General features: G+C 41.5%; 3 protein-coding genes across 17 annotated transcripts in view; all 3 read right to left on the bottom strand.

Moving 5' to 3' along the window:
* The window catches only part of ubash3bb (ubiquitin associated and SH3 domain containing Bb), a 38524-nt gene extending 36411 nt beyond the window's left edge, over nucleotides 1-2113 (bottom strand). The window contains exon 1 of the mRNA XM_021582276.2: nucleotides 1665-2113. Within this exon, the coding sequence (XP_021437951.2) occupies nucleotides 1665-1792 (128 nt within the window). The 5' untranslated portion in view covers nucleotides 1793-2113. The remainder of the gene's footprint in view (nucleotides 1-1664) is intronic.
* A 153-nt stretch (nucleotides 2114-2266) lies between these two features.
* Nucleotides 2267-13119, bottom strand: gkup (glucuronokinase with putative uridyl pyrophosphorylase). Of its 5 annotated transcripts, none has more exons than XR_005039396.1 (23): nucleotides 12902-13119; nucleotides 11344-11450; nucleotides 10067-10111; nucleotides 9723-9876; nucleotides 9548-9619; nucleotides 9329-9417; nucleotides 9028-9184; nucleotides 8667-8744; nucleotides 8355-8446; nucleotides 8119-8224; nucleotides 7905-7984; nucleotides 7747-7815; nucleotides 7525-7585; nucleotides 7231-7247; nucleotides 6974-7031; nucleotides 6789-6881; nucleotides 6598-6658; nucleotides 4187-4326; nucleotides 3934-3991; nucleotides 3411-3479; nucleotides 3049-3112; nucleotides 2876-2947; nucleotides 2267-2614 (listed from the first exon to the last, which is right to left on the bottom strand). XR_005039396.1 is itself a non-coding variant. In XM_036961921.1 (23 exons), exons 1-23 carry the CDS (start codon nucleotides 12956-12958, stop codon nucleotides 2516-2518), a joined length of 1872 nt encoding a protein of 623 aa, XP_036817816.1. In that variant the 5' UTR covers nucleotides 12959-13117; the 3' UTR covers nucleotides 2267-2515. The 5 variants fall into 5 exon arrangements, 4 of the variants coding, with proteins under 4 accessions (XP_036817816.1, XP_036817819.1, XP_036817818.1 ...); XM_036961921.1 differs by having other exon boundaries at nucleotides 4213-4326; nucleotides 12902-13117; XM_036961924.1 differs by lacking the exon at nucleotides 12902-13119 and adding an exon at nucleotides 11684-11702 and having other exon boundaries at nucleotides 4213-4326.
* An 894-nt stretch (nucleotides 13120-14013) lies between these two features.
* On the bottom strand, nucleotides 14014-20410 carry LOC110503757 (upstream stimulatory factor 1). Of its 11 annotated transcripts, none has more exons than XM_021582271.2 (11): nucleotides 20263-20410; nucleotides 19446-19511; nucleotides 19212-19261; nucleotides 18981-19099; nucleotides 18657-18770; nucleotides 18218-18371; nucleotides 17539-17626; nucleotides 17228-17286; nucleotides 16961-17073; nucleotides 16632-16760; nucleotides 14014-14556 (listed from the first exon to the last, which is right to left on the bottom strand). In XM_021582271.2, the coding sequence occupies exons 2-11, from the start codon at nucleotides 19451-19453 to the stop codon at nucleotides 14467-14469; spliced, it is 924 nt and encodes a 307-aa protein (XP_021437946.1). In that variant the 5' UTR covers nucleotides 19454-19511; nucleotides 20263-20410; the 3' UTR covers nucleotides 14014-14466. The 11 variants fall into 11 exon arrangements, with proteins under 11 accessions (XP_021437946.1, XP_021437941.1, XP_021437939.1 ...); XM_021582266.2 differs by having other exon boundaries at nucleotides 18948-19099; nucleotides 20263-20281; XM_021582264.2 differs by lacking the exon at nucleotides 20263-20410 and adding an exon at nucleotides 20159-20258 and having other exon boundaries at nucleotides 18948-19099.
* Nucleotides 20411-22066: the final 1656 nt, after the last annotated feature.

The following is a 22066-nucleotide window of genomic DNA, read 5'->3' as shown; positions in this document are numbered from 1 at the left end:
CTGGACTCATTGATAGATGTAATATAGTAAATGAACATCCAGGAAACTCAAATTAGTATGATATGTTACATTTGGTATTGTATGTATTCATTTGTGAATTCATTTAATGTCACAAATTACAATTTGTATAATATGTTACAAATTACAATTTGTACAAATATATTCCGAATTTGCAGTACGTATGATACATTATGAATTCCGAACTGTTGTGGCTAATGTTCGCTAAACTAGGGGTTGGGCGTTAAGTTTATTAGACAAGTTAAAGGGTTAAGGTTAGGGGAAGGGTTAGCTAGAAAGTTGTAAGTAGTTGCAAAGTTGCTAATTAGCTAAAATGCTATAGTTGTCCACGATGAGATTCAAACACGCAACCACTAGGCTACCTGCCGAATAATAAAGGGGTTGAACACAAGACATTTCAGCTTTACATTTTTTATTAATTTGTAAAAATATCTAAAAGCATAATTCCACTGACATTATGGGGTAATGTGTGTTGGCCGGTGACACAAAATCTAAATTGAATCCATTTTAAATTAATGCTGTAAAACAACAAAATGTGGGAAAAGTCAAGGGGTGTGAATAGTTTCTGAAGGCACTGTACTTATTGCAAATTTGTAACATATTGTACAAATTGCAGTTCACATAGACTATATGACCCAACATATGTGAATACCTGCTAATTGAACATCTCTTTCCAAAGTCATGTGCATTAATATGGAGTTGGTCTCCCTTTGCTGCAATAACAGCTTCCAGTTCAATGGCGACGAGATTTACACCATTCCAGCCAACACTTGGCAATGCGCATGGTGATCTTAGGCTTGTGTGTGGCTGCTCAGCCATGGAAACCCCTTTCATGACACTCCAGACAAACAGTTATTGTGCTGAAGTTGCTTCCAGAGGCAGTTTGGAACTCAGTAGTGAGTGATGCAACCGAGGTCAGACGATTTGTACGAGCTATGCGCTTCAGGACTCAGCAGTCCTGTTCTGTAAGCTTGTGTGGCCTACCACTTCTCGGCTGTTGCTCCTAGACGTGTCCACTTCACAATAACAGCACATACATTTGACCGGAGCAGCTCTAGCAGGGCAGAAATTTGAGAACTGACTTGTTGGAAAGGTGGCATCCTACGACAGTGCCACGTCAGTAAGGCCATTCTACTGCCAGTGTTTGTCTATGGAGATTGCATGGCTGTGTGCTCAGCAACGGGGTGGCTGAAATAGCCGAATCGACAAATTTGAAAGGGTGTCCACATATTTTTGTATATATAGTTTATCATTCGAAGTGTAATTCGTAACACATCATACAAAATGGATCAACAAATGAATACCATACCAAACGCAACATATCATACTAATTTGAGTGTCCAGGATTTTCGTTTACTATGTTATGTCTACCCATTACCCCCGAGTCCATATTGTGTGAGAGTTTCTGGTAATGAGGAAAAGTAGGACGCTGCCAGCCAATTGCACATGGTGAGGAAGAATATGGGGATCAATAAATTGCCTCATAGGTGAAATACGACAGCGCGTCAGAAAACATTGTATTTTTAACCAAATATAAATTGTAATTTTAACAAATGCCAAACTGTACCCAAAGCGCTAGTGTCCACCTCTACGAGTGACTCCGATAAAGTGTCAGTAGAGCGTGTTATACACAGTAGCCTACTTACGCCCTGGTTTTGGGGAAACCCATCGATAAGAGGACGTCCAAATTCGATCCATATTTCACAGTGCCAGGTACTTTCGGCCGAAGTCTTCGCGGGATGATTTTGCTGTAGAGATCCTCTTTTGCAGCCATGATTCAGGATTACATTGGTTTTCAGATCCAGTCTACGGTACTGTAGCGAGCGGTGGAGAAAGATAACTAATAGACTACAACCGATTATTATTGTGAGCAGTGTGGTCGCGGGCGCTCCCTCCTCCCCGCCCCCAGAAACTCAAATGATGTCTGCTGCCTCGTTTTGTGTATAAAAAGCAGAGTTACGTGCAGAGTGCACAGGATCTATTATGAATTTTCGCCTGTACTCTGGCAGCGGCCCAAGGAGTGTCCTAATTACAGTAGCCTAATAATAATTGGCAGAGTGGAATAATAATAGCCCATTCAGTATAGCTTTGATGTTTACATTGTGTCCTCAAAATGTTAGGTTACGTTTGATTAAAAAAATAAAGGGAATTTTAGATCAAGTGAGCAATATGTAATACAGAGTAACGTTAGACACCGCCTAATATGGTAGATTCAATAAATAAGTGAAATTAGGCTACTCACACTGCATTTGCATAATAAATTAATAAACCATATTTATTCAATGTTCATAAAAATACAAATGTGTTCAATTTATAAAATTACTCAAGCCAGGGCACATACTCAAACCAAGGCACAACGGTCTCATCATAATCCATTCATACAGGAAATCATGGGCTACAAATTTGCCCACATGAACAGAAAAATATGTTGTGTCATCTTAGCTACAGATTTGACACTTGATTGATTATTAAGATGCTCATTATAGATCATTTAAAATCAGTCTTGGCTGTTGGTTCCAATGGTACCAGATGGGTTATATGGCACAATCACACAGAACACACAGCCAGCCTCTTGGAACGCTCTCCTCATCTCCACCTAGTGTCAAAGCAAAGACATGCACACCCGTTTATAAATGCTTAAGTAACTATCAAACCTTAGCCCTAATCCTAGGAAGCTGCGGTGTATCAAGTCGAGTTATATAACAGAGTTGCAGTTGATAGCTTGAGCATCAATTAACCATTTATACGGGACTATCAAAATAAAGTGACCAAAGTATGAAACACAATCTCTTTTCCAATGATTCCACAGGGCATACAGTATACATTGCTGTTTAAGATGTGAAAGTATAAGTCTTACCAGTCTTACTTGGTCCAGACACAAGCCCACTACAGCACCACCACTGCCAGGTAGTTTCGCAGCTGAGCCAAACTGCATTGGCAAGCAAACACACCGAACGATAAACAAAAACTACAAAGAAACATCATAGGAAAAGATGAGATAATCATGGAAATTTTAACTCTATTCTTTACCTGTCTTGCCAGTTGCACCATCTTGAGATTGCCTGGTCCCAAACAGTCTTCTGTGTACACAGACCTATAGGACAGAGATCGTTACAGTATTAGTGGTTTCCTGTGTGAACAATGAGGTGCACTTACTGTACATCTTACTACGTAAAATCATGCTGTTCGGTGATGAGAATTAACTCTTTAGGGCCAAGAGTTTTTGCTGATCAAGTCATGTGGGTCAGGAAAATCTTCTGGTCCTATATGACAGTTGCTGACCATGTTTTATCTTTCCAAGGTCACATATTTAAAAGCCCAACAACTTCATGGGGGCAAAGAGATTAACTTCCTCAAACCAATGACAGACTCAAAAGGATGTCACGCTATACAGTCGCAGTGCAAAGTTCTCATCCATCAACTGTGCCAGTCTGCTCCAGTCCATTCCCTGCAGTGCAACCCTGTGGAGGACAAGAGAACCAAACCGTTTCATTACCAGGTAATGCTCACTTAAAGATGCACTCTCAAATGTTTGTATAATTTCAGCCAGTAGTTTTGAATGGTGCTTACGAGCCAAAAGTGGTGCCCGTTTTTGCATAACTAAGTCATCAAATTTTGTACTACATACGAAATGTATGATATGTTGATATGTTACGTCCTGCAAATAAATAAATGTTTTACATGTTACGAATTTGTTGTGCTTAAGATCCTGGATGGCATGATTAAGCCATATCAAAGAGACACGCAATAACTTTGTGGGGGGAGTATGGAGACAGAGGTTAGATGGGCAGACCAGCACCGGAGGGCTGCTGGTTCAAATCCCATGACTACCATCCACTGGTGTTGTGCCTTTGCTATCGCACCAGGGGCACTACTGCCACTGATCCTGTGAGCCTCCAAACATCTTACACAAACCTGGCTTGATCTGTGAGCCCCGCAAAAGACTTCATGGCTTCAACCACTTCAGCTTCTCCTGGAAAAAAGGAGGTGAACAGAGGGACTAAATACAGATAGAGAACAAAGGAATCCCTTTTTATTATCTGATTCCTCTAGCCTACAGTTTAAAATCTATGAAGAGATAATTCCGTCAATACAGGAAGTAAACTGAAATCCCAAATGGAATTGACCCCGACCTTGGTGAACATTGCTGCCTGCCAACCGAGCTTACAGTGTGTGTGTGTGTGTGTGTCTTGCCGTTGAGCCAGCGCTGTCTGACGTTGCTGTGAATCCGACCAGAGTCACTGGGATCACTCAGATAAGCTAACCAGAACGGTGGCAAGCTGCTCATGTCCATAGGAATGTAATCTCCTGTGTACAGTCAACACACAAACATCAACATGTAAAAGGTTCATTGTAAACTCAGTTTCATAATGTATACATAAACGTTCAGCTCCAGATATATGTAAGAGGATGCACACAAAGATATGCACAGGTGCCTTAAACTCGCATGCAGCAAAACTCCCATACCCCTAAAGAATGAATTACCTTTCAGAAATCATTAATCAATCATTAGGCCGCAGATGTGTCAAACTCATTCCACGGAGGGCCGAATATGAGCGGGTTTTCGCTCCACCCTTGTACTTGACTGATGAATTAAGGTCTTAATTGAAAGGAAAAACCAAAAACCTCAGTGGAATGAGTTTGACATCCCTGCAGGGGTTCACAGTTGTTAAGCATTGATTGGTAACTTTTTTCCTAATTTGACACCCCGAAATTAGAGGCCATGAGTAACTTGATCAAAAAGAATAGTATTGATTGGCCTATAGGTGGCACTATTTTAAGCAGTCTCAATTTAACCCTAATGTCTGTTGCCAGTTTGACCTAGAGACTTGAATCTTTGTATGTAGGCGTCTTTCCTCATGTTGAACAAATTTGCCTCAAGGACCCATATGGTCCAGCATAATACATTTTCCCCCATCTTGTAAATTTGAGAAAATATTTAAAAATAACTTCCTCTCATGAACCAAATTCGGTATGTATGTCCATGGTACATTTCTTAACTTAGTTTGAGAAAAGATAAGGGATTAGATAAGAGATAGCTGAGTTATTAATAAATAAGGAAAGCAGATTTTAGCACATATGCACATATGCTAATGTGCTACAATATGTAAAAGAAATACTTCAAAAATCTTCTTCTCATGAACCATAGGACCAAATGACACCAAATGTGGAATGAAGGTCTTAACTAGTTTGAGAAAAGCTACAAAAGATGGCTGAGCTATTGACAAATCAAAAATCTGACTTCATGCGTCCACTTAAACTACTGTAAATCAACACCACAGTGGCCTATCAACTTGAAACGCGCTGTCGCTATTATGGATGTCCCTAAGATGAACCACACTGAATTTGGTATTGATATCTCATTATATCAGTCTTACATGGTTTTGAGAAAAGAAAATTGCATTCAAATATGGCCGCACTGTACCTTTAGATTTGCATTAGCACATATGCTAATGCTATAAAATACTTTATAAATCTTCTCATGAACCATACGTCAGATTGACTCCAGATTCATATAGACTCAATGAATTAGCCTCTAATTATTCTGAGAATGATTAGTTGCTGCATTCAAAGTTGGCCATGCCACACCACTAGATGGCAGCATATCACACCAGGGCTATAAGAACTGAACCGATGGACATGGGGCCATGACATTTGGTATGTAAATCTTATGTATATGTCCTTAGAAGCTGTGTGAATATGAAGTCACTGCAACCTTAGATGGCTGCACAAGACCGGTTGGTGGCACTATAGATGGCATTGGCACCTGTGGCACCAGAAGATACTAAAGCAATATCTATTGATCAAGTGGACTTTGTCTCATGCAAATTAATGTTAGATTTGAATTATGCAGACAAACAATGTGAAATATCATGATTAGTACATCTGTATAATCACATATTGTTGCCCTATTATGTGGTGTGAATGTAGTGAAAAGTGGATCTTTTATTTTGTAAAATAAGAAACTGGAAGTCATGCGCAGTGAGCGTATACACGAAGTGTACAAACATTAGGAACACGTTCCTAATATTGAGTTGCACATTCCACTTTTGCTCTCAAAACAGCCTCAATTCGTTGGGGCATGGACTCTACAAGGTGTCGAAAGCATTCCACAGGGATGCTGTCCCATGTTGACTCCATGTGTTCTTACGGTTTTGTACACTCAGTGTATATAGTATATATTTATAAATATTCATATATACAGTGAACTCAATACATTTAAGTATGATTACCTGCTGCATTCCAAGATAACCAACCTACAGCACTAGACTTAACTTCACTTGCATCCTCCTTGTAGTACTGAGAGAAACATGGTAATGCTTTCACTGATTGCACATAAAGGAAGATGGTTCCTACAGGATAGAGTGCTTGCTTTGTTATGAGACTGATCTTATGTCATTTCTGACATCCTGTGAGCCCTGTCTGTGAGCCCTGTCTGTGAACCCTGTTCATTGCTGCTCACTGCTGTATTCACCATTATTATTAGCGTTAATATACTGGCGGTCCTTGTTATGTATAGGTGTTCCTAAAATGTGTTTATGTGCCATAACAGCTATTGAGACTGCACATTTCAAATACCATAGCCCTGTTCATCCATCAGTTGTTTGCTAAAGTCCATGTAGACCAAGCCCTCATAGACCTGCAATGAAAAGAAGAACATTTGTCAGAAAGAAAAAAAAAGTACAGTCCAGCTCGGCTTGGCTCAGCTCGGCTCAGCTCGGCTCAGCTCAGTAGTGTGAAAAGGGGAGTGTTGTCTTTTCATTGCTGACCTGCACAACTCTGTCCTGAAGACCAGCAGTGATGAAGAGTTCATCCGTCTCGACGTTGAGGATGAAGTTGGCCCTGGTGGGTTTGGGAAGGTCCTAGGGCAAACAGAACAAAACAACTTAAACACAGGTTGATCATTTGGCGCATGAATAGAGTGAACTCCAGAGTAACATGTTCCTAATCTTACACTTTCTGTGATGTTGTAGAATTTCATCAGACACTTCAGAGTGGCAGACACTATTGCACTGTTAGAGAAGAGAACGTTATAAAATTAGATAAATAAACAGAAATGTAATTATGAACAAAGGGAGTTTGAGCTACAAAAGATGACAAGACCAAAAAAGGCAAAAACATATAAGCATATGACTCAGACGAAATATTGATTAGTATGTGGTTAACCTTTAAATATAGAAGAAAAATAACAGTTCACCAGGCAGCACTTACCTACTTCCAGCCAGGCCCTTAAACAAAGCAGAAAGAGGGGAAATAATAATTAAATCAGTCACTAACATTATCACTAGCCTTTTGGCCTAACATAATTGAAAACAGCATATACAGACACATACAGATCTCTCAGGGACTTTCTCAGGATACACTGTCATGAACTAGGCTCATGAGACATTTATAAGTGATATTCTTCAAGAATGAATGGGTATCATTAATTCAAATGAACAAAAACACCTACTAAATATCACAGAGTGAGCCTTTGAATATAGAGACTGTAGTGTAGACACTTACCACCTGGCGAGGAATGTTGGTATCATACTTGAGAGTGAAGTTCTGCTTTGTCAAAGCGATACTGCCAAAGAAAGCGTGCAGGGGACTCAAATGAGCATTAACCATGTCAGAATAAGAATGTTCAGCTGTACCCCCCCCCCAACCCCCCACACACACACACATCAGAGTTATTGAATACTCTGCATTTGCTGTTACTGGCTCCAATAGACATTTTCTTCTCACCCTTGTTTTGAGCAGAATTGGTAAAACTTCTTACAGGTAGCCTGGAGTAACCGTAGACCTCCCAAGTACCTGTAGATCAAAACAATATCAATACGGTTTGGGAATTCATCATGCCAACATCCTGCATGCATGTGTGGCATTGGGGCTTATACACTGACCCCTCCTTACGGCTGATACAGTACAGATCCTGCAAGCTTCCAAATTCAGTCGGATCATTGAGCGGATGAGGCAGAAGAACCTGAAGAAAACAGAGCAAATGTATCAATCATACTATCTTTATGTTTGAATACATTAACATTTGATCAGAGAAGACACTACGCATGTTGTATTGTCCTGTCGTGTATATTAACTGGAGTAAAGCCTGACTGTTACCAGGGCCTGGCTCTCCATGAGTGTGACCTCAGCCCAGAAGTTGGAGATAGTCATGGCGATTGTTTTTCCATTGAAGCCGTCAGAAGGGTTCCCCATCAGTCCAACTCTATGAGGACGTGAAAGATGATGTTAGCTCACATTCACTGAAATGACATATCCCTGAAGATAGTCCAGAAGGTGAGAGAACAACCCATCAATACTATTTTTCATAAAGTCTTTGTAGCGGTGCAATCTACCTTGCATATGAGCGGCATGTTATGGGTTTGGCAGGGCATTGCTGTTGCTGGGCAGAATAGTGGGCAAGCCACTTGGTGTAGTCTGACAGCCCCTGTGATATCCAGAAGATAAATACATATCGTCAATATACAGCATCATCAAATTACTCTTTCCAATCGAGCTGATAATCTAAATGATTGTCAATCTATTCACATTCTCTCCAGGGGAGAGTTTACATATCTCATGTCATAACAACTTGACCTGAAACTTACACAATATTTGGTTAAATCAACAGTAGTCTGTATGGATGGGGGGGGAAAAAATCAACCCACCACTTGTCCAATGAGCTGGAACCCTGTGGGCAGTTTCATGCCAAACACAGGTAACTTCTCCTCATTGATGATCCACTCCTGGGTGAAAAGACAAACAGTGAGTCTCGTGACGCGAGTGTTAGTTGCTAAACAATTTGATAGATAGTACTAGCGATACTGAAATAAAACTGGATTGACCCCAACCCTGGTTCAATTCAGAAAGTGAATTGATATTCAAATCATGAATAGAAAATCCTCATATAAAGCAACAGACAATTTTCAATTAATTAATTGAATTTCAATTCCCTTCCGGGAAGACACTGAATTGAAAACTGAACTGAGCCCAAACCCAAAGATTCCCATGTTCACAGTCCTTACTGACCCAGAACCTGCCGAAGGTCCTGTCTTGAGCTTGGGGCTGCAGGGTGAGGAAATCTGAGAGGTAAGGCAGTGTGGCTTTGCGAAGGCAGTAGAACACCACACTGGCCAGACGCAATGCTGTCACTCCCTCCTGTGGTTTCTCGAGAAAGCGAGATATCCTAAAATACACAGAGATACCCGTTCTTTTAGACTTTTCTGTTGGTGGCAAATTACCCATTCAGTGATCAAATGGGAGTACTGTTATCAACAATATACTGGCATCAAGATAAGTTCTGCCAAAGATTATGTTTCCTGTTGCCTACCTGTGGGTCTCAGGGCATACCTCCACTATACCCCTGGAGCTGCTCTTCTCTCCCTCCTCTAGCTCATAGTATATGGCCAACTCTCCAGGCTAAGTCAAATACAGAGATACTAACATGTAAACAAGGCCAAAAACCTACTCTGCTATGAGCGTGGTTACAGTTTCTCAGAGGTGAGGTATATGTTGTTATTCACCAGAAGGAGCACATATGTTATCTTACCTTGGACCTGAAGAAGCGGAGAACCTGAGCAATATCAAAGTTCTGGTCTGCACAGAGCATATCCCCTGCAATCTGTCCACAAACATGTTGTTTGAAAAATAATCCCCACACAATGGAACATTTCAATCCACACAATTAAGAAATTATGAAATGACATCTAGGATCAGTGCCGTACCACCATGATATCGTCTTGCAGCTTGCGGCTGCGGATGGCGAGTTCCAGGTCAGCCACTGCTCCTAGCCGGCCCTCAAGGGTTGTGCTGCCGTCATTCACTACATTCTCCACAGGGAAGTCATTGGCCGTTGCCCAGCGCTCATAGTGCTTATACCTAAAATGGGAGACAAAAAGGGGAACAGCTAAGCAGTAACTGGTAGATAATCAATCATTTCCAGCTCATAGGACAACATTTCCCAATACAATTGGCTTAAATGTAAATACATGGGAGGCAGGTTCAGTTCAGTCTGCTATGATGTAATACAGCAAGTGTCAACACTTTTACCACATGTTACTGTACTTACTTGTCTGCGTTTGTGACCAGATAGACCTCACTGAACAACTGCCGCCTGGAGAAAAATACATAAATACAGTGCATTTGGAAAGTACTCAGACCCCTTGACTTTTTCCATATTTTGTTACGTTACAGCCTTATTCTGAAATGGATTAAATGGGGGGGGGGTTCTGCCTCAATCTACACACAAAATAGCCCATAATGACAAAGTAAAACATGTTTTTTTTTTTTTTTATCAGGTTCAAGTCCGGGCTCTGGCTGGGCCACTCAAGAAAATTCAGAGACTTGTCCCGAAGCGACACCTGCATTGTCTTGGCTGTGTGCTTAGGGTTGTTGTTCTGTTGGAAGGTGAACCTTCACCCTAATCTGAGGTCCTGAGCACTCTGGAGCAGGTTTTCATCAAGGATCTCTCTGTACAATGCTCCATTCATCTTTGCCTCAATCCTGACTAGTCTCCCAGTCCCTGCCGCTGAAAAACATCCCCACAGCATGATTCTGCTACCACTATGTTTCACCGTAGGGATGGTGCCAGGTTTCCTCCAGACGTGATGCTTGTTTCTCATGGTCTGAGAGCCTTTAGCCAAACTCCAAGAGGGCTGTCATGTGCCTTTTACTGAGGAGTGGCTTCCGTCTGGCCACTCTACCATAAAGGCCTGATTGGTGGAATGCTGCAGAGATGGTTGTCCTTCTGGAAGGTTCTCCCATCTCCACAGAGGAACTCTAGAGCACTGTCAGAGTGAACATCGGGTTCTTGGATACCTCCCTGACCAAGGCTCTTCTCCTCTGATTGCTCAGTTTGGCCGGGCGGCCACCTCTTGGAAGTCTTCGTGGTTCCAAACTTCTTCCATTTAAGAATGGTGGAGGCCACTGTGTTCTGGGGACCTGCAGAAGTGTTTTGGTACCCTTCCCCAGATCTGTGCCTCGACACAATCCTGTCTCGGAGCTCTACGGACAATTCCTTCAACCTCATGACTTGGTTTTTGCTCTGACATGCACTGTAAACTGTGACAGGTGTATATAGGCAGGTATGTCCAATCAATTGAATTTACCACAGGTATACTACGATCCTATACTACGAAACATCAAGGATTTTCATTTTACAATAAGGCTGTAACATAACAAAACGTGGAAAAGGTCAAAGGGTCTGAATACTTTCTGAAGGCACAGTATTCCAAAGTTAAAGGGATTTAATAATGTAATTATGTCAACTGGGACTGAGTATAAGACATGTTGTACAGGAAAACTGTAAGGGCAGTCGACAGTCATTAAATTTGACCGATTACTCACGTGTTCACCGTCTCCCACCAGAAGTCCAGGATTTTCTTTCCTCCTATCCCAGGCAACAATGCCTTTGGCACCCCAGTCAGCTGTCCATACAAACCAGTGGCATCATTCTAGAGAAATTACAAATAAGGATTGAAGGGATGTGGGTTTGGAAGTTGTTGCACACCGTAGAACTTTATTTACTCCTCCTTAAAATAATATTCTCCAAAGGATGTTGATACTTGGACATATTTCAGCAGGCCTATAGCATAGTGACCAGTTATCACTCTCTCCCTCACTCACACACACACACAGCTCAGCCTGCCCTACAGTCATACAGGTGAATAGGGAAAAAGAGACTTACAGTGCATTCAGACCCGTTCCCTTTTTCCACATTGTGTTATGTTACAGCCTTAAATGGATTAAATATTTATTTCCCCTCATCAATACCACATAATGACACGACAAAAACTGTTTGTTTATTTTAGACCGTTTTGCAAAAAAATAAAGAATCAAATAAATACCTTAAGTATTCAGACCCTTTGCTGTGAGACTCAAAATTGAACTTAAGATGTTTCTACAATTTGATTGGAGTCCACCTGTGGTCAATTCAATTGATTAGACATGATTTGGAGAGGCACACACCTGTCTATATAAGGTCCCAAAGTTGACAGTGCATGTCAGAGCAAAAACCAAGCCATGAGGTCGAAGGAATTATCCGTAGAGCTTTGAGACACGATTGTGTCGAGAAAGATCTCGGGAAGGGTACCAAAACATTTCTGCAGCATTGAAGGTCCTGAAGAACACAGTGGCCTCCATAATTCCTAAATGGAAGAAGTTTGGAACCACCAAGACTCTTCCTAGCGCCGGTTGCCCGGCCAACTGAACAATCGGGAGAGAAGGGTCTTGGTCAGGGAGGTGACCAAAAACCTGATGGTCACTGACAGTGCTCCAGAGTTCCTCTGTGGAGATGGGAAAACCTTCCAGAAAACCTGCACCTCCACCAATTAGGCCTTTATGGTAGAGTGGCCAGAAGGAAGCCACTCCTCAGTAAAAGGTACGAGACTAGTCAGGATCGAGGGAAAGATGAACGGAGCAAAGTACAGAGAGATCCTTGATGAAAACCTGCTCCAGAGCGCTCAGGAACTCAGACCTTCGATATCTTTGCAAATTTCAACAACAAAAAATGTGTGCTTTGTGTTTATGGGGTATTTGTGTGTAGATTGGTGAGGGGAAAAAAACAATGTCATCCATTTTAAAATAAGGCTGAAACGTAACCAAATGTGGAAAAAGTCAATGGGTCTGAAAACTTTCTGAATGCACTGTATGTAACACTCCAAGACTGACTGAACGTTGTGTCATTGAACATCCCATTTTCTTCCTGAAAAAACGTTTTGTTCGAAACTACATCTTTCAATTATTTTGGTAGTTAGCCTACCTTGTTCAGCGGTAAGTCTGATTTTGTATTATTTAAGTGCAGTGTATGTTTTTGTGTGCATTGACCTGCTTGTGTTGTGAAATTAACCATGTAAGTTATACGACCTCTGCACCCAAACCTCGTCTGCTTACATAAACAACTTACCTTTATCTGAGTTTCTAGAACAGTGCCGTGACCAGCTACCAATAAAATGCAGATCATTTTCTTGGCCCTTGTCTTATTCGCGTGTAAACGACATCAAATGCCTTGGTTTATGCGATTCGGTACAATAAATAGTAAAATCGTTTACCATACAATTTCACGTTGAACTGTGACGACAGTACTGCTACACTGTAGTCTCATTCTTAAAGCGCCAGTGTCTCCGAAAGATGACCCCCTGCCGGCGAGATCACAAATTGCATGCACTCAGGAAACAGTAAAACTATTGAAAATATAGTTAGTACATCCATATTACTCGTAAATTTGTTTTATAAACAATTCTAATGACAATCATACATTATGTAATAGGTTAGCCAATGATTAAATGAAAACTCTGAATGATACCACTAATGTTCTTTGTAGATTCAACCACCCGAGCCACTGCCTGTTCACCCCGCAATCATCCAGAAGGCGAGGTCAGTAGAGGTGCATCAAAAGCTGGGACCGAGACTGGAAAACAGCTTCCATCTCAAGGCCATCAGACTGTTAAATAGCCATCACTAGCACATTAGAGGCTGCTGCCTATAGGCATAGACTAGGAATCACTGGCCTCTATAAGGAATGGAACACTAGTCAATAATGTTTACATATCTGGCACTCATCTCATATGTATTATACTGTATTCTATGGTATCTTTTGTCACTTAATGGTTTACATAACTGACATTACTCATCTCATGGTGTTTTACATCTCATACTGTTTTCTATACTATTCTACAGCATCTCATTCACTTAATAATGCTTACATAACTCATATCATATGTACTGTTTTTTTCTATACTATTCTACTGTATCTTAGTCTGCTCCGCTCTGACATCGCTCGTCCATATGCATAGTCTTAATTCATTCCTACTTATATTTGTGTGTATATGTTGTGTAATTTGTTAGAGATTACTGCACTGTCGGAGCTAGAAGCACAAGCATTTCTCTACACCCGCAATAACATCTGCTAATCATGTGTATGTGACAAATAACATTTGATTTGATTCAATAAGTAAACTGAATAGAAAGCTCTCAATCCCATGAAGTCGTTCCACTCAAATATGAAGTTCCATCATAATTTATCAATACAAAGATCCTTTATTACGATATATATCATTATAATACATTTCCCGCTGACAAGTTTAGAAAAAACAACGTTCTGAGTCATTTCTGCAAGTGGGGACATCTGATACTCTAGATGTATCAAATGTAAAATGTATTTTGAAACCTATACTAAGAGTTAGTATATATATATATATACACACCTGATACAATGAAGCGCAATTGTGTCAAAAAGGTAAAAAAGCTAAACAAGTATGTACATAACAGCTGAAGAGCTGCGGGAAAAATCTTTACAAGAGCTAACATGGTTTTCCTTATGTAAAATGTGGTCATTTAATGACCTATCTTGCAAACTCCTTCAGACTGATTTTGTAGTGAAGTTTTTGTAGTGAGAATTTTCTTTTAGTTTGAGGTCAAAAGTTCCATTCCTTCACTGAGATATTCTCCCCCGACTACCCTTGCTGCTCCTCACTGAGTGTCTGCGTTTGCTGCTCCTACAATGCCATTCTGTCGCAGCTGGTTCCTCAGAACCTGGTTCTTGGATTTCCAGTCTTCTACCTGTGCAAAATTAGATGGGAAAAGCAGCTCAAACAAAACCTATTATTACATCTGATGCATGGATTTTCGTGAAAAGCTGTTGGTATTTTGGTTTGATATTTTGTTTGCAAGTTACATTTTCAGCATGTTTGAGGGGTACAGTTTGAGCACGACGAGGTGCAGAACCCCTAACCTCGATCGCTTTATAAGTAGTTAATAAGTAGTTGTTTGGATGCGAGGTGATTTGTACAGTCGAGGCAAAAAGTTGAGAATAACACAAAGTTTGCTGCTTCAGTGTCTTTAGATATTTTTGTCAGAAGAGGGACTTTGCAATTAATTGCAATTCATCTGATCACTCTATGGAATACTGAAGTATAATTACAAGCATTTCATAAGTGTCAAAGGCTTTTATTGACAATTACATGAAGTTGATGCAAAGAGTCAATATTTGTAGTGTTGACCCTTTTTTTTCCAAGACCTCTGCAATCCGCCCTGGCATGCTGTCAATTAACTTCTGGGCCACATCCTGACTGATGGCAACCCATTCTTGCATAATCAATGCTTGGAGTTTGTCAGAATTTGTGGGGTTTTGTTTGTCCGCCCGCCTCTTGAGGATTGACCACAAGTTCTCTATGGGATTAAGGTCTGGGGAGTTTCCTGGCCATGGACCCCAAATATCGGTGTTTTGTTCCCTGAGCCACTTCGTTATCACTTTTGCCTTATGGCAAGGTGCTCCATCATGCTGGAAAAGGCATTGTTCCTCACCAAACTGTTCCTGGATGGTTTGGAGAAGTTGCTCTCGGAGGATGTGTGGCAAAATTGTGAGTGAGCCCACTCCCTTGGCTGAGAAGCAACCCCACACATGAATGGTCTCAGGATGCTTTACTGTTGGCATGACACAGGACTGACGGTAGCGCTCACCTTGTCTTCTCCGGACAAGCTTTTCTCCGGATGCCCTAAACAATCGGAAGGGAGATTCATCAGAGAAAATGACTCAGCAGTCCAATCCCTGTACCTTTTGCAGAATATCAGTCTGTCGCTGATGTTTTTCCTGGAGAGAAGTGGCTTCTTTGCTGCCCTTCTTGACACCAGGCCATCCTCCAAAAGTATTTGCCTCACTGTGCGTGCAGATGCACTCACACCTGCCTGCTGCCATTCTGTATCAACTTTAGGAGACAGTCCTGGCGCTTGCTGGACTTTCTTGGGCGCCCTGAAGCCTTCTTCACAAAAATTGAACCGCTCTCCTTGAAGTTCTTAATGATCCAATAAATGGTTGATTTCGGTGCAATCTTACTGGCAGCATTATTCTTGCCTGTGAAGCTCTTTTGTGCAAAGCAATGATGTCGCCACGTGTTTCCTTGCAGGTAACCATGATTGACAGAGGAAGAACAATGATTCCAAGCACCACCCTCCTTTTGAAGCTTCCAGTCTGTTATTCAAACTCAATCAGCATGATAGAGTGATCTCCAGCCTTGTCCTCGTGTCCTCAACACTCACACCTGTGTTAATGAGAGAATCATTGACATGATGTCAGCTGGTCATTTTGTGGCAGGGCTGAAATGCAGTGGAAATGTTTTTGGGGGGGATTCAGTTCATTTGCATGGCAAAGAGGGACTTTGCAATTAATTGCAATTCATCTGATCACTCTTCATAACATTCTGGAGTATATGCAAATTGCCATTATACAAACTGAGGCAGAAGACTTTGTGAAAATTAATATTTGTGTCATTCTCAAAACTTTTGGCCACGACTGTAGATCAGTGACGCTGCGCAGTCCGACAACGTTGTCAAATCTCAATGAAATGTTTTCTGTGGTTCTGTGTGATTGCATATACAATTAGTGTTGCAGTAAGTAGGTGAACAGGATTGATAGCACAAAAATCCCTCACTCGCTAATCCTACAGCCTGATCATCAAAATCCAAATCAGAACCTAATTTGAACCTATTACAAAGCATGAACAATTTAAAGTTGGCTACATTTACACAGGCAGCCCAATTCGGATCTTTCCCACTTTTTGGTATTTTGACTAATTAGCTCTTTCAACAATAATTGGGCAAAATATCAGAATTGTGTAAACACAACCATAGTATCTTACCTCTTGCCTCAGTAGTTGGTTGTCCATTTTGAGCCTATCCAGGGTGCTTAGGTCATCCCCCAGTCTAAGGTTGTTCTGCCGAAGCTCCTGGATATAGTCACAGGCTTTGGAGAGGATCCCACCTTTACTCTGGACCAAAACACAAAGACTGTGTCACCCTCTCCCATGTAGGGCCAGGAGGCTTTTCTTGAGAATGTGTTCTGACAAGAAAAAAACTCTTGGTACTACTTTTTATAGTTAAGTTTTTTCTAGTCAGGTGACATGGTCAGGAAAAACTCCTGGCCATACCCATGAGACTTGACAGTGACCCATTTTATGGTGATACTGACCTCATTGCTGATACTGACCTGCCCTGATTTGGTAGGGTCAATGTTGCAGTCTGGGATGGTCTTTGAGAGCGTGACGATCCAGTTGTTGATCTTGTCCCTGCGTCTACGTTCAACTTGAAGACAAATGACACAATAACACATTTGAGTAGGTAGGCAGGGCAACACATGATTCTGTGCTCATCGTGACATCCAAATCCAACTAGCATTTAAGAGACATTTCATATGAGGTATTGTATGAGTAATTTATGATGGGTATCTAGGTCTCACCCTCGTTGTGCTGGGCTCGTCTTTTGTCATCTCTAGAAGTGCGTGGGACCTCTGATTTTCTACAAGACACAATTAGTATAGACATTAATTAACAGATATTACCATAAAAACTTTGGCATACACAGCATACACATGCACACATCCATGTGTGCAGCTAAAACAGTAACAAGGCTAATACAATAGCCCAACACAAAGAAACTCATGAATGGACACAGGACAGTGTGACTAACTAGTATGGTAACTGTGACTCTCCTGGCTTCTCCAGGAGAGCCATCACAGTACCTACTGTACTGATCAAAATGGCAGCTTACGCGTTGTACGGTTGTGTGCGAGGTGCAATGGACCTCTGGTTGGCTCCCGTCAGCACTTCCTGGGGGGACATCATCACATACAACTGCCCTGAAACAAAGAAGTCCCTTGCTTTTTTCAATCCAAATTAACAATATACAGTACCAGTCAAAAAGTTTGGACACACCTACTCATTAAAGGGTTTTTCTTCATTTTTACCATTTTCCACATTGTAGAATAATAGTTAAGACATCAAAACTCTGAAATAACAAAAAAAAAAGTGTTAAACAAATCAAAATATTTTATATTTGAGATTCCTCAAAGTAGCCACCCTTTGCTTTGATGACAGCTTTGCACACTCTTGGCATTCTCTCAACCAGCTTCATGAGGTTGTCACCTGGAATGCATTTCAATTAATAGGTGTGCCTTGTTAAAATTTTATTTGTGGAATTTCTTTCCTTCATGCATTTGAGCCAATCAGTTCTGTTGTGACATGGGAGGGTTGGGGGTCCTATTTAGTAAAAGACCAAGTCCATATTATGTCCATATTTGACTGGTACTCTAACTGTATCAATATCAAATGGCATTCAAAATGGAAAGCCAATTGGAAATAAATGCCCAAGCTGATGGAACATAGAAATAGGATCTATTCATTCTATATAGTAATTATATTTCTATGTGATTGAGTCTCCATCTCCTCACCAGTGGGAGTGCTCTGACTTAGATGTGTATCAGATGCCTGCACCACGCTGGTTACCATGGTGCCTGGTGAAGCATCAGCGATGGTTGCAGGGTAGTAGGTGTAATGCGTCTCAGTGCCGTCCCCCTCCAACCCCTCAGACTGAGAGTACAAAGCCTACAGCAAGAGGACACCTTTGTCAGTGTTGAATAACAATCGAAACTGTATACAGTGAGTAGTAGAGGAATAGAATAGATCATCTTTGCTATCCCAGATTAAAAACAATGCTATGTTTGATTTGCAGAATCCGACTTTAATCAAATACTACTAGCCTGGTGGACAAAACTGGTTGAAATGTAAGTAATTACAACCAAAAACAGGCTGAAATTACTTATTTTGACATTATTTCAACCAGTATTTCCCGCTGGGAGGGCCCCAAGTCCTGCTCGTATAAATTCTCACCTGGGTCACAGGCTGTGTGGCTGCAGGAAATCCAGTTAGCACACTGACTGCTGTGGCTCCATCACTTTGAGCCTCCAACTGTCCATCAGACACCTGAATTACTCTGTATGTCACCTTAAGCAAAATAAAACACACAGGTTTGTTGAGCGAAACATAAAATCGTTCATTAGTAATGACAGAAGACTGAGCCTTAGAAAACCTTGGATGGGCATTGGCTGGGCTCAGAGCTCCAGCTCAGGGACTTCGGCTAGATCTAGTGAGCCCTGTACAGTATGCTTTTCCCAACTGTACCTGCCCAGCGGGAGGGTAGTACAGCTCCCCTACCTGCCCCCCAGCTCCCTCCGTCTTGAATAGATACTTTATCGGATGCTCTGAGGAGAAGGTGGCGGCAGACTGAATGGTGGCGATGGCAGCTGATGGGTCATCTGCTGTAGCCACTGCACCTGGTAGAGCAAAAATCAGAATACAGTCTCTATAATATCAGAAAGAGAATACCATGGGTGTCTTGTCTTCTAATGTTTTGAGGGTCGTTATTTCCTTTCTACATGACATTACCTTCTTCAATGACATGTGCACTTTCATCCGGCTCAGGGCTTTTCTGTTGACTACATAACAAAATGAGAAGAACAATGATAATATACAGTAACAAATATACAGTAACACACCGGTCTTTCAACTTGTGCTAGAATATGACCATCTAGCCCAACACTCAAATGTATTACAACAAATCATGTGGAAGTAGCTTTGGTTCAAATGGATTATGGTTAAATCAATGCATTGTTAGCTCACCCCTTCATTTTCACAGAGTGTCAACTGGAAAGAGAATCTCCTTCATTCACCCGGGAGCTAAACAGGCTTGAGGAAAAAGGTAAAGTTGGTAATCTTTTGGGAAAAACAAACTAGGCTATAGATACCCAATCACAAACCTGAAACCTCTGATTTCCAAAAAATCTAGAAAGCATTCAAGGAACCAGCTATACAGTATGTTTGATTGGAGTGATAACAGTACTCTTTAGGCCCCTTCAGTAGTTACAGTGGATGTTGCCCCCTACAATGTAGCCGCGAGCTTGGAACCTCATTCAGCAAATAACTACTGTTACCCTGTAACTTTCCAGATAATTTCATTGCCGAAAACGTCATGCAAACAGCTGAAGCTAAATGTCAAAATTCGAAATGCCAAATCCAGAGTGCTAAAGTAGTAGCAAACCAACACACATACCGATATTTAATTGTATAAGTTACGAATATGTAGCAAGCTGCATTATTCCAACGGTTCCTTCAAGCTGCGACAGGTCAGTTAAACAAAGCACCTTTGCTATAGCTAGCTGCTACTAGCTAATGTTGTGAATTAACGTAAACTAACCTTAGCTATTTAGACAGTAATAAAGCCAGGCAAATGTCGAACATTTGGCATTTGTACAACTCTGCTTGAAACATTTAATTGCATAGAGAATACAGTATTTGTACAATAGCTACATACAAGATCGGAATATTTCCCTTACGGTGCAATTGGCCTCTCCCCAGTTGTTTGTCAACATTACTGGCTGTCTGCGCCATTGACTGTATGGTCTGCGCATGTGCAACATTTTAGGTGCGATTTATTTACCTCGCGTGGCGCGCTCATTGAGAAGATTTGGCCTAGTAATACCATTCCACTGCTCCTAGGAACTGCGCCCGATAAAATAAATCAAACAGATCTAATGTTGTAGCCATCTTTACCGGGCTTCATCAACTGTGCAGATCTTGGATCAGCATTCTAACCACACCCTGGTATAAATCAGAAGGAGACACAATATATAACCGATCCTGAATCTGGGACCGTGGGCAAGTAGCCTACATTAGAAGTTATTTTGGCCGAAGGGGTTCACTGTTTCACAATTTTTTATCATAGACAATTATGTGAAAGTTAATCTAAATTCCTAAACGAATGACGCCTGCATGCACCGTAACTCTGTCTTGTTGTTGTCGTCTTTATTTTCCCACTCAAAAAAATCAAAGGTTCGCTACAGTGATGAAAAAGTGGCTGGCAAAACACTGGACAGCGCCCGTGGTTCGAACCCCTTTGCAGAGGTAGAGAATGTTTCTGATAGAGAAAGTGTTCGAAGTAACCACTGAGCTACACCAGTGCAGTATGTTATATGGTAAATGCGTGTATTAAACATAAACCGCGATGTCGTCAACATCCTGTTTCAATACATTGTACAGTGGGGAGAACAAGTATTTGATACACTTGATACACATGCAGATCTTGGATCAGCATTCTAACCACACCCCTGGTATAAATCAGAAGGAGACACAATATATAACCTCTGGGACCGTGGGCAAGTAGCCTACATTAGAAGTTATTGCGTGTGGTAAATGCGTGTATTATACAGGTACACTAACTGTGAGAGGCGGAATCTGAAACAAAATTCCAGAAAATCACATTGTATGATTAAGTAATTAATTTGCATTTTATTGCATGACATAAGTATTTGATACATCAGAAAAGCAGAACTTAATATTTGCTACAGAAACCTTTGTTTGCAATTACAGAGATCATACGTTTCCTGTAGTTCTTGACCAGGTTTGCACACACTGCAGCAGGGATTTTGGCACACTCCTCCATACAGACAGACATTCTCCAGATCCTTCAGGTTTCGGGGCTGTCACTGGGCAATACGGACTTTCAGCTCCCTCCAAAGATTTTCTATTGGGTTCAGGTCTGGAGACTGGCCTGGCCACTCCAGGACCTTGAGATGCTTCTTACAGAGGCACTCCTTAGTTGCCCTGGCTGTGTGTTTCGGGTCGTTGTCATGCTGGAAGACCCAGCCACAACCCATCTTCAATGCTCTTACTGAGGGAAGGAGGTTGTTGGCCAAGATCTCGAGATACATGGCCCCATCCATCCTCCCCTCAATACGGTGCAGTCGTCCTGTCCCCTTTGCAGAATAGCATCCCCAAAGAATGATGTTTCCCCCTCCATGCTTCACGGTTGCGATGGTGTTCTTGAGGTTGTACTCATCCTTCTTCTTCCTCCAAACACAGCGAGTGCTCTATTTTTGTCTCAGACCACATGGCCTTCTCCCATTCCTCCTCTGGATCATCCAGATGGTCATTAGCAAACTTCAGATGGGCCTGGACATGCGCTGGCTTGAGCAGGGGGACCTTGCGTGCGCTGCAGGATTTTAATCCATGACGGCGTAGTGTGTTACTAATGGTTTTCTTTGAGATTGTGGTCCCAGCTCTCTCCAGGTCATTGACCAGGTCCTGCCGTGTAGTTCTGGGCTGATCCCTCACCTTCCTCATCATCATTGATGCCCCACGAGGTGAGATCTTGCATGGAGCCCCAGACCAAGGGTGATTGACCGTCATCTTGAACTTCTTCCATTTTCTAATAATTGCACCAACAGTTGTTGCCTTCTCACCAA

Source organism: Oncorhynchus mykiss, chromosome 24, assembly GCF_013265735.2.
Source record: "Oncorhynchus mykiss isolate Arlee chromosome 24, USDA_OmykA_1.1, whole genome shotgun sequence".
NCBI lineage: Eukaryota > Metazoa > Chordata > Actinopteri > Salmoniformes > Salmonidae > Oncorhynchus > Oncorhynchus mykiss.
This window is presented reverse-complemented; position numbering and strand designations above follow the sequence as displayed.

What these genes read in the sequence shown, in the direction of transcription:
- gkup (XM_036961921.1), bottom strand. Translation starts at nt 12,958, where the DNA reads ATGATCTGCATTTTATTGGTAGCTGGTCACGGCACTGTTCTAGAAACT. An exon ending in TTCTAGAAACTCAGATAAAG is followed by an intron (nt 11,451 to 12,901) that starts GTAAGTTGTTTA and finishes TAATTTCTCTAG; the next exon opens with AATGATGCCACTGGTTTGTA. An exon ending in CAGACAGCGCTGGCTCAACG is followed by an intron (nt 3,992 to 4,212) that starts GCAAGACACACA and finishes CCTTTTTTCCAG; the next exon opens with GAGAAGCTGAAGTGGTTGAA.
- LOC110503757 (XM_021582266.2), bottom strand. An exon ending in TGCACATGTCATTGAAGAAG is followed by an intron (nt 19,100 to 19,211) that starts GTAATGTCATGT and finishes TTGCTCTACCAG; the next exon opens with GTGCAGTGGCTACAGCAGAT. An exon ending in ACTACCCTCCCGCTGGGCAG is followed by an intron (nt 18,771 to 18,947) that starts GTACAGTTGGGA and finishes ATTTTGCTTAAG; the next exon opens with GTGACATACAGAGTAATTCA.